A 10,938-nucleotide genomic window follows, 5' to 3' on the forward strand; every position below is an offset into this window, starting at 1 on the left:
CCAGCACCCTGCTGCTCTCTCATCCCAGAGCCCCAGCTCCCCCAGCTGCAGACCGTGGGGACCACAGCTCCCAGCCCAGGGCCCGGAGCAAAGCCTGGGCAGCAGCAGAAACCACTGTCCTAAGGAACATTTTTCATCTCAAACTGAATGTGTCTCCTTGGGAGGACAGAGGTCCTTGAAAACCCAGGAGAAGGGAAACACTGAGGGCAGAACGTGTGAAGGAAAAGGGGACTGGAAGTTTGGAATTGTGCAGCTGCAAACCAGTGTTCTCTGGGAAAGCAGCATGGCTGCAGCTCCAGCTCCCGCTCTCCTTGCCAGTGGCCGCTTCTTGGACCGTCATGAGCGTGGGCTTGGCTCTACGCCAAGCCAGGACCCTCAGCAGCAGGTCCTGCTGCTCCCCCAGGACATTGGTGGCTGGTGGGGACGTGCACACACCCACTCACACGTATGTGCACACGTATGTGCACGCACACACACACACACACACACACACACAATTCCCACCTGCCCCACAGCACCTGCTGCCTTGCTCCCGAGCCCCCCAAGCCCCTGAGCCCTCTCTCCTCTCCCCCCTCCTTCTCACAGATGCTTTTGTACATCTAGGAGCTCCCCCCGGCCCCTCGTGTTATCAGATGTGCTGCTATTGATTTCCTCCCTGCATTTGTTTTTGTTATTCATTATTAATGGGATCATTTTTCCATCCTTTGTGCATGAAGGCAAATTTTGTGTAAAAATCAATTGAGTGAGTAGCGCCAATGGCTTGTTTGGTTTTCTGTGCTTTCATCTCCTGTGCACAGGTCCCGGGAGACAGAGAGCAGGATATTAAGGAACAAGCATGGAATGGGGAAAAATAATAAATCAATTGTTAGTGGTTCAGAAACCATAGACAGGGAGTTTGCCTGCTGAGTCTCACACGTGTACTGGGTATTTCCTATTTCAGCAGGTTTCCCCTTCCCCTTTATCTGGGCTGTCACTGAGAGGGAATTCCCTTTCTCAGCAAATTTCACCGGCAGTTTTCATTTCACCTGTGGGAGATGGGGATTTGTGCATGGGGTGTGTTTTGAAGAATCAAGTGTCCCAGGTGGATCCCACAGACCTACTGCCCAGGACAAGGAGCCCCAGCCCCAAGAAAATGGAGAGAGAGATGGGGCAGCGGGGAGAGCGGGGCTGTGATGTGGTGGCAACTTCCCACAAACCCGGAATTCCGAGCGCTGGCTCCATCCTGCTCCCATCCCCGGCTGGTGACGCTCACTGGCTCCGGGGCACTGCTCGTCATCCTGAGGGAAAACGCGGGCAGCTGCTTTGTGCCTCTTCAGCATCAGATACCGGTTCCGAACTCTTCCGCCGATGCTGAGAGAAGCTCATCCCCAGCTCCAGGAAGATTAAATGAGCTTCCTGCATCACAATGGGTTTAACCCAGAGCACCAGAGCTTTGGGAGCCAAACCCAGGGGCAGACGAAGGCATCAGTGATGACCAGCCGGGACGTGCCTGACCTCCAAAGTCAATCTCAAACGAAGGGGTCAGGTCCTGTGTGTGAAATCTGGGCAGAGCCCCCCGTCCAGAGGGCTGCCGCGAGAAAAGGAGCCGGGAGGGAGGGAGGGAGGGAGGGTGAGCTAAAAGGTCAAGGGGCTTAAGGTGTCCCTGGCGAACCTGTTGGAGGTGAGGAGGAGCTCAGAGGAGCTGCTTTGCGGGACAGTAGCTGCGGGTCTGGGAAAGTTCGTTTAGGATTTGTTCTGCATCTTTAAGGCACTCTCCAGAGCTGTGCAAAAGGAACAAACATGGAAACGTCCAAACCCACCAAGCTAGGCAGCACAAGAACAGCCCCAAGAGAGACAGCGGCGATCCCTTTGCCGTTGTGGGAGCAAGCCCGGTCCGATGTCCCCTCTGCAGGTGTGCAGGGACGGAGGTGGGGCCGTGAGCCGAGAGTGAGGGTGTTCTGCACTGCCGGCGAGGCTCGCACCGGGTTTAACCCGAGCCGGGGGGACACGGATCCCGCCCGAGAGCAGCGCTAGCGGTTCTTTCTGCTGCAACACAAAAGACGTGAGGCGGCGGTGCCCCGGGCAGTGGCACCGCCTGGATCTGGGCTGGGTCTCCATTCCCGTGCCAGGAAAGGCTCCCGGCCCCGCTCCCGCCACCGACCCCCGGCGGGGCCGTGCCCGCTCCTCCGGCGCCCCGGCGGCCGCGGGGCCAATCCCCAGCCCGGGGCAAGGCGGGGCAGCTCCCGGACACACACGAGAACGAGGGAAGAGATAAAGGCACATCCTACCTGTGAAAACACGGGCCTGGAGCCCGCAGCTGCGGGGGAAGATGCCGTCGGAGCTGCCTTCTTTATTGTGCGTTGCCCTTACTCTAAATTTTCAGAGCCCACAATATAATGTAATGGCATAAGGACATTTTTTGTTAAAGGACGTTTGATTGGGGAAAAATCGCTGAGGATGATTGGGAAAACGCGATGCGAGGAAGAGAGTTACCCGCGAGGAAAAGGTGAATTCGTGAGATCGTTTCCCGACGGGGGAGGAGGACGAGACCCAGTTCTCAAGTTCGATGTTTGTCACTCATTGAAATGCTAAAGTGGAACATCCAGAGGAGGCTCACGCTTCGAACATTAATCTTTAATCGTTAAGGTGGTTCTGGGAATCGCAAATAAAAGCCCTTTCCCCCTCCTGAACACTTTCAGAAACGAACCCGGCATCGGTTTTATCGGTTTTGGCGGGGGGATGTTTCCGTTTCCCCGGGGCCGGGGGCGGCGCGGGGCCCGCGGGGCGAAGCCGGTCCCGTGTCCGGGGCGTCGCCCCGCTGAGGGGCGCTTATTGAGGGTGCGATTGCTCTTGCAGATCATTTCGGGTATTCCCGTCGGCGCTGCGGCGCGGGGCGGCGAGGAACGACACGTCCCGGCGGGTTGAAAAATAAAGCTTTATTAGGGAGCGAGGCGCGGGGTTCGCTCGCTGCGGCGGGACGGGGCGGGACGGGGGGCGCGGAGGGAGCGGCTCTGCCCGGGCGGCGCCCCCGAGGCCTCGCCCGCCGCCAGAGCAGTTCGGGGACCCGCGGAATGCCGGCCCCGCCGCTCCGCTCCGCGGCTCCGCGCCCCGCCGGGCTCCTGTCCCGGGCCGGGGCGCGCTCAGGGCAGTCCGTCCCTCCCCGCCCCGTCCCGTCCCGTCCCGCCCCGTCCCGTCCCGTCCCGGCTCTCGGGCCGCGCCGCCGGGGCGGTCGGGGCCGGGGCCGTCAGTGCACCGCCGAGTACTTCATGCGCTTCTGCTTCTGGCGCTGGTTGCAGAACCAGACGCGCACCACGTTCTTCTTGAGGTCCAGCTTCTCGGCGATGGCCGCGATCTTCTCGGCCGAGGGCCGAGGCTGCAGAGCGAAATACGCCTCCAGCGAGCGCCGCTCGGGCGCGGCGATCGAGGTCCGCCGGCGCTTGCGCTCGGTGCCGGGCGGAGGGTCGGGGCCGGCGGGGCGGGCGCGCCGGGCGGCCTCGGCGCCCTCCAGCCAGGCCTGGAGCACCGGCCGCAGCGCCGTCATGTTGTTGTGCGACAGCGTCAGCGACTCGAAGCGGCAGATCGTGCTCTGGCTGAGCGAGCCCACGCCCGGCAGCTTCAGCGCCGCCAGCGCCGCCCCCACGTCGGCCTGGGTCACCCCCAGCCGCACCCGGCGCTGCTTGAACCGCTCGGCGAACGCCTCCAGCTCCCGCGGGTCCGCGGCGGGCGCGGGAGCCCCCGGGGCGCCCACGGGCACGGGCAGGGCTCCCGCGGCGGCGGCGGGCAGCGGCGGCGGCGGCAGCGGCGCGGGCAGCGCGGGGGGCTCGGCCAGCCCCGCCACGGCCAGCGACGGCGAGAGGTGCTCCAGCAGGTCGCCGCCGTCCAGCGCCGGGTGCGGGAGCGGGTGCGGGTGGGCGGCGAGGGCGGCGGGGTGCGGGAGGGCGGCGGCGGCGCAGGGGACGCCGCTCATGGCGTGGAAGGCGGCGTCCGGCTTGAAGTGAGGGTGCAGGTGGTGGCCCTTGGCGTGGGGGGCGATGTCCGCGGCCGCCAGCGCCTCGGCGCGGGCCAGCAGGCTCTCATCGAAGCTCCCAAATATATTGCCCTGCAGCTGCGAGCAAGAGCACGCATGGCGAGGTCAGTGGGGAATTCTGTCATCTCCGCCTGAAAAACCGGCCCCGGCACCGCGGGTCCTCCCCGGAGCTCAGGTCATAAAAATTAATAGCAAGACAGCGGCCCCGCTCCGCATGGCGCGGATCAGGGGCGGGCGCGGGGGGGGCGCGGAGCCGCGACGCGCGATGGAGCTGCCGACATGAAAAAAACATTAACCCGGTGCCTGTCAGAAAATGCGGCTCAGAGCGGGAATTGCGCTGCATCCACGTACCTGCGGGGCCGGGAGGCAAACTCTGCGCATCGCCTCGCTGCCAGCGTGCAGGCTGGGGAACTTGGGCTCCTGGAGGGCGGCGGGCACGGCGAAGGGCTGCTTGGCGTCCATGGCCATCATCTCGGCGCGGCCCGCGGGCGGCAGGCCCCGGGCATGGGCGCGGGGCTGTGTCTGCCCTCGGCACTGCCCGAGCGAGCGGTGTTCGATGGCAGAGCTCCGCCGGCGCCCGCCCCGCCCGCGCTCCCGCGCTCATCTTACACCGGCCGCGCACGCGTGATGCGCCCCGGCAGCACCGGCGGGCACGGGCGGCGAGACCCTCCGGTGCCCCGGGGCCCGCCGCCCTCAGCCCCCGCTGGGGCCGGGAGCGACTCGCAGCCCCCGGGCCGCTCCCGCTGGAATCGCGCTCTTCCCTCGGCCGGCGGGTCCCGGGGGAAGAGGGGAGGAGCGGGAGTTTCTCCGTGGGCTAAACCCGCGGGCTGACGTTCGGAGCAGAGGGGCCGCCGTCCCCACACCCAGCCCCAGGAAAGCGGCTCTGAAGTTGGCATTGTTCTACTGCTGAGCGGCCCTTTCAGTTTTGCTCTCCCAATCTTCACACATCTTCAGACATTACTGTACTTTAAAGCACCAGAGATGCAAATATTTTGCAAAATTCGAAGTTCTTAAGCAAAAATAAAATTTAGTCCGAGATTTAAAGTTTCCAAGTCTTATAAGCCTCGGTAAACACAGACCAAGAGCCGAAGGAGCTGCTGTCTGGTTTCTGACAAACTGACACTACTGACTCTGATCGCGGGCAGAGAAAAGAAGCGGTGCTGTTGTGGTGAAACGGATTCCTTTGGGAAACACGCACCGAGCCCAGATCGCAGGATCAAGGACGGCTCGGGCTGGAAGGGGCTCCCAGGGCGGCTCGGCCCGGCCGTGCGGACAGCGCCGGCGGCGGGATGGGAGCGCGGGGCGCAGCACCGTGGACAGCGCCGGCGGCGGGGCCGTGCTGCTCCCTGCCCGCTCCACTCCCATGCCCGCTCCGTGCCCGCTCCCTGCCCGCTCCGCTCCGCTCCCGTGCCCGCTCCGCTCCCGGCCCGCTCCGTTCCGCTCCCGTGCCCGCTCCGCTCCCGTGCCCGCTCCGCTCCCGGCCCGCTCCGCTCCCGTGCCCGCTCCGCTCCCGGCCCGCTCCGTTCCGCTCCCGTGCCCGCTCCGCTCCCGGCCCGCTCCGCTCCCGTGCCCGCTCCGCTCCCGTGCCCGCTCCGCTCCCGGCCCGCTCCGCTCCCGTGCCCGCTCCGCTCCCGAGCCCGCTCCGCTCCCGGCCCGCTCCGCTCCCGTGCCCGCTCCACTCCCGTGCCCGCTCCGTGCCCGCTCCCTGCCCGCTCCGCTCCGTTCCCGGCCCGCTCCGTGCCCGCTCCCGGCCCGCTCCGCTCCCGGCCCGCTCCGCTCCCGGCCCGCTCCGCTCCCGTGCCCGCTCCGCTCCCGTGCCCGCTCCGCTCCCTGCCCGCTCCGCTCCCTGCCCGCTCCGCTCCCGTGCCTCCCGCTCCCTGCCCGCTCCCTGCCCGCTCCGCTCCGTGCCCGCTCCTCTCCCGTGCCCGCTCCGCTCCCGGCCCTCTCTCCCCGACCCCTCCTCTCTCCCGGCCCGTTCCGCCCCACCCGGGTCCCGCCGCTGGGCCGGGGGCGAGGGGCCGGGCCGGGATAGCGGCTCCCTCCCACCGGGGGAAACCGGCGCGTTGTGGCGAAGCTGCCTGCCCTGATTTATGATAAAACATTTAAAGGAAATCATTTATATTTCAGAGGCCCTAAATAGCTGCATGAAAGTTTTATCTGAAGTGGCACCGCTTTAAAGGCGGCCCTGCTTGCTGGAAGTAATTAATAGAGGGATAAATTTCAGGCCTTTGTTTTGTTTTGGTTTTAACCCTCCCTTTATTTAGGGCTGTCTGTGAACGCCAGTAAACAAGAAGATGCAAAGGGAGGATGCAGAGCCCGACCAGCGCCTGCTCGTCAGGGCCCGACTCCCCGGCTCCGAGGGTGCTCGCACAGGACTGGCAGCTTTCTCCGTCTCTCTGCTCTTGCTTCACTCTCTCCCAGGCGAGGAGAAGCTGCCGGGACCCCGCACGCTCCTCCTGCCGGTCCCGCTGTCGCACCGAGCATCGCCTGTGTGACCCCAGCGCCGGGCTCGGGGCCGCTGTCACAGCCCAGAGGGTCCCTCTGCCCGTCCCAGGACAGCTCCCCTGGGCACCCGCCTCAGGCGCGGTCCTCCCCTCCCGCAGGCAGCCGGGCTGGGCGATGCCGCTGCTGAGCTCCCTTTAATTAATGCTGTAAAATATTGATGCTCCTGGCCCTGTCTGCTGCCGTTACACCTTACAGCCGGGGGAGAGGAGTCCAAAGGATAAACAATAACAAGTTAAAGGAGCCCAGATGGTTTGCCATCAGAAACTGTCTGCAGACTCAGAGGTGTCACTGCAATAGATTTCAGAGATCATTCACCTACTGGTAAATAATTAATGACATTTCTGGAAGAAAAAACCCCAACCCATACTCTGATGAAACATTGCTGGTGACTCATTGGAAATCTGAAGGCAAAAGTCAGATTAAAAGCATGTGCTATTTTACCCTTTGTCACAGTTCATGGGTTGTTATCAATTTTCCTAATTCATCAAATTATTCTGTTCTTATTTAGATTTTAATTCAAATCTCATCACAGAGTGGTGCCAATAGATTCTAGGTTTCATTGCATGAACTCCATGTAGTTTAAAAAATTTGCAGTACATGCTGACACAGGAGTGATGTCCTGTGAACGTTTGTGAAAGTTTCCTGGGAAGTTTGAAATAAAACCATGAGTTATTTAATCCACAGTTCATGCTGGTACCACGGGCTGGGGGCAGCACGATGTGTTACAGTCACAAAGCTGACAGAACTCCTGGCAGAATCTTTAAATGCTCAGAACAGCCCCAGGATGTCCTGCACACCCAGCTTCCCCAGAGGAGGCTGCTGCAGTGTCTGCCTGTGAGGCAGCTGAAGCACACACAGGGACAGCTCCCTGCACCTTCACACCCAGCACCTTCTCCCCTTCTGCTCCTGCTTTGGAGGCTTTGCTCCCCTCCCCAGCTCCCCTCGAGGCCTGGCCAGTGTTTGTCTTCACTGTGGATCTGGAAAAGAAATCCTGAGTCAAGGTTTATGTGATAAAATAACTTCTGTTGCTAAAATGCAGCCAGTTACCAAAATCATAGAATCAGGGGATGGTTTGGGTTGGAAGGGATCATCCCTGGGCTTTGCTGAACCTCAGGAGGTTCCATGGGCCCACTGCTGGAGCTCGTGTGCCTGGTCCATGTGGAGGAGGACTAGAGCTGACTCTGGAGGTTCCTCCTGTGGGCCTGCACAGCCCATTTCCAGCAGCCCACAGCTGGGAGCCATGCTGCACCCCGGATGATGCAGTTGTTCCACTGCACAATCTGATCGAGGAAATATCTCCAGTTACCCAGACAGTCAATTATTCATCAGCTAAATGGCCAAGCATCAATTACCTGGCCTGATTCTCTTATTCATTAAGGAGATTGAAGAACCCACCTTAACAGAGCAAAGAAAAAGTTGCTAAGTTACAGGAGCTGTCTGGCCGAGGCAGTGTGGGGCTCCAAAGGAAAGGGCCCGGCACTGGGACTGCCCTGGGTGTGCAGGGTGTCCTCCAGAGCCCCTGCTGGTGTGGAGCCAGTTCCACTGCAGGTGTGCAGGAATGGGCTCGGGAGAGCAGCCTGGGGTCAGACTGTGCTCTGCACAGTGGGGGCCACCCCACACAAACCACCAGAGAGAGCCCCAGAGGGACTGAGCCCTGGGCCAATTGCTGAGCTGCCTTCCAAGGAGAGGCAGGGGGAAGCAGCTGGGGCCTGTGCATTGCTTCAGATGAAGTTAGGAGCGCTTTCTCTCCTGTTCTATAGTTGAAATCCAAGCAGAGCTTTGCTGGCTGCAGACAGGCTCTTGCCAAGCAAAGCCTTGGGCACGTCCTTGGCCCCAGGCGTGGCACAGGTGGCTCCAGGGGCTGAGTGGGCGTTTGTGGGTGTGAATCCCAGAGCAAACCCCAAGGCCTTTGGCATTACAGAGCATTGTGGCCACCTCAGAGCACAAGAAGTGCTGAAGCTGTGCTGCAGCTCTGCCGTGCTGGGTGACAGGGGCAGGACAAACAGCCTTGTCCAGCAGCAGCAGGTGGAAAGTTCAGCAACTTAGTTTTGAATTTTTCAGGAAGCAAGGTTTTTATTTGAGATCCCAGGAAAACAGGTGGCCACTCTCTTGGGAGTGGCATCCTTTACTCTCTTGCAGTGTACATGAATTATAGAATTTTTTACATGTATCATTCACTGTAATTAAAACTGCAATAAAGGACACATCAGTCCTTGATCAGAACAAGCTCTCCCCTTCCTGCCAGAGAGGATGGGAGCAATGGGGCTTTCCACGGGTGGAACAGAACACTCTGCTGCCAGGCATCTGGTTATATTTGCTCCTAATTCTAGAAATACATCTAAATGCATCTAACAGGACTCTGCCACAAGAAGTTAATGAGGAACAAACATTAATTATTCATGCCCTGAAACAGTAGGTCTCCTAATGTTTTTGCTAATCAACAAGTGAAACAGCTGTATGTTCTCAGGGCAATCTTGGGGGGACAGAAGAACAGCTCTGGCACGTTGGGCTGCCCCCAAAGTCTCACCCTCTAACTCAGTGAAGGGTGTTTGTTCCCAGCCCAGCCCAAGTGTGGGAGCACGAGCAGTCCTGGCCCTGCACTGCCCAGGAGCAGCTCCTCTCATGCTCACAGCTGCTCCTGCAGCCGGGACACGGGCGGGTTTGGCCGGGGGTGTCCCGGGGAGCAGGGACGGAGGGCAGGGGCAGTCTGCTCCCGAGGCCAGGGACAGCCCAGGCTGGTTAAAGCAGAGACAGCTCCCTCTGAGCGCCCACAGCAGCAGCGGGGAGTGTTCGGGAGCCCCCGCACTCCCCTCGACCCGCAGGTAATAACCCAGAGCCACGAGAAGCAGCTGAAGGAACGGCGGATGGAAGTGTTGTCTGACAGAGCCTTCACCACGAGAGAGCACACGGAGAGAGGTACGTGATGTTGAGTCGACTTCAAATAATTTTCACATGAATTACTAAAGAAATGTATAATTTATCAGTGTTTAAATAAATCACTGGCAGCAGTGCTTTAAGGTTGCCGGCGCAGGACGGGCTATAATTAACTCGCACGTCACGGAGCGCAGGCTGCTCCGGCAGCGCCCCGCGACACCGCGAGGCTCGGAGGGACGCGGCACGAAAGGAATCGGCTCCTAAAAATGAGATGAATGACAGCAGAGCAGTGACAGCCCGGCCCGGGGCGGTGCCGGTGCTCCCGGGATCTGGGGCTGTCCCCGGGGTCTGGGCCAGGGCTCAGGCGTCCCCCGGAGCTGCCCCGGCTCCCAGAGCCCTTGGCATTAGCAGAGCATCGTGGAAAAGCGGCCCCGGTGCAGGCTCTTGTCCCCGACCCCCCCAGCTGGCACAGGGCCGGGGACCGGCTCTGCTGGCGGGGTCCCTGCTCCTGCCGGGCCCCTCTGGCCTTGGCCAGGCGCCTCTGCCCCGCTGGAGGCACCCAACAGGGCTCTCACGGCTCTCTTTGGGCTGAAGCCTCTTGATCACATAACATGTATTTTTGAACTTCAAATCCAAGAGATGTCTCTGATGAAAAATGTGTTTTCCAGATGCCATTAAAAAGTAGTGAAAAAACCTGGATTTTTTGGTAGGAAAAAGGGGGAAGCTCCAGGTAAAGGAGGCATCTGGCAGCACGGCACAGGGGCCTTGCCCCACCCAGCCCTGCCCACCTCAGCACCCCACAGGGACCAGCCTGAGACTGCCACTGGAAATTGGCTGTGGAATGATCCTGGCAAGAAAGAAAGTGCTCTAGTTTATGAATTTAGGTTTTGATCATCACTGTTGTAAGTCTGTCATGGAATAAAGTGGTGGCAGCACACAAAAACCTCCAGAGAAACATCAGACAAACTTATTTTTCCCTTTTGAAAGCCCCTTGTATCAGTGATCTCATCAGTAAAGGCCCAGACATGTTACACAACCTGCTCCAGAGGACAGAACTGGGTCCCCTGTTTCCAGAGCTGAGTTAAAATTAGATTGTCACCTTTGGGAACCCTCTCCAGAAGTTAGTGCTGCATTCCATACAGCCTCAGCTGGAGACAACAAAGAGATTCTTGGCCTGACAGTTACACCAACAATGTACCTTCATGTGGCTGTTCCCTTCAAATAGCTCCTGTGCATCCTTCCAAGCCTTTACTGGCCTCCCCCAGCCCATCTCCTCCCACATCCATTTACCTGTCCTAACGCATTCTGTTCCAGAGCACTTGGAAGATTTCTCTCTCAGCTCTGACCTACACCAAACCTGCACACACATTACACCCACATAAATCCCTTCACAAACTCACTTCCCCCAAAAGAAGCGATAATGCTCTTTTTCTGAGAGTTGTCATTTTTTTGAATGGTTCTCCTTCCAATTTATTTCAGTTAGAATTTTGTCTCTTCTAAATCTTGAACCATTCCATACTATAACTTTATTGCAAAAAAAGTCAACATGCATC

At 59.9% G+C, this 10,938-nt stretch overlaps 1 protein-coding gene across 1 annotated transcript; it reads right to left on the reverse strand.

Annotated features, from left to right (window-relative positions):
* Nucleotides 1-3,223: 3,223 nt before the first annotated feature.
* POU4F3 (POU class 4 homeobox 3) lies at nucleotides 3,224-4,477 on the reverse strand. The gene is made up of 2 exons (XM_054643085.2): nucleotides 4,358-4,477; nucleotides 3,224-4,084 (listed from the first exon to the last, which is right to left on the reverse strand). The coding sequence occupies exons 1-2, from the start codon at nucleotides 4,475-4,477 to the stop codon at nucleotides 3,224-3,226; spliced, it is 981 nt and encodes a 326-aa protein (XP_054499060.2).
* Nucleotides 4,478-10,938: the final 6,461 nt, after the last annotated feature.

Source organism: Agelaius phoeniceus, chromosome 15 (genome assembly GCF_051311805.1).
Source record: "Agelaius phoeniceus isolate bAgePho1 chromosome 15, bAgePho1.hap1, whole genome shotgun sequence".
NCBI lineage: Eukaryota > Metazoa > Chordata > Aves > Passeriformes > Icteridae > Agelaius > Agelaius phoeniceus.

Coding starts and splice junctions, on each gene's coding strand:
- POU4F3 (XM_054643085.2), bottom strand. CDS start 4,477: ATGATGGCCATGGACGCCAAGCAGCCCTTCGCCGTGCCCGCCGCCCTC. Junction 4,085..4,357: donor TTTGCCTCCCGGCCCCGCAG/GTACGTGGATGC, acceptor TCTTGCTCGCAG/CTGCAGGGCAATATATTTGG.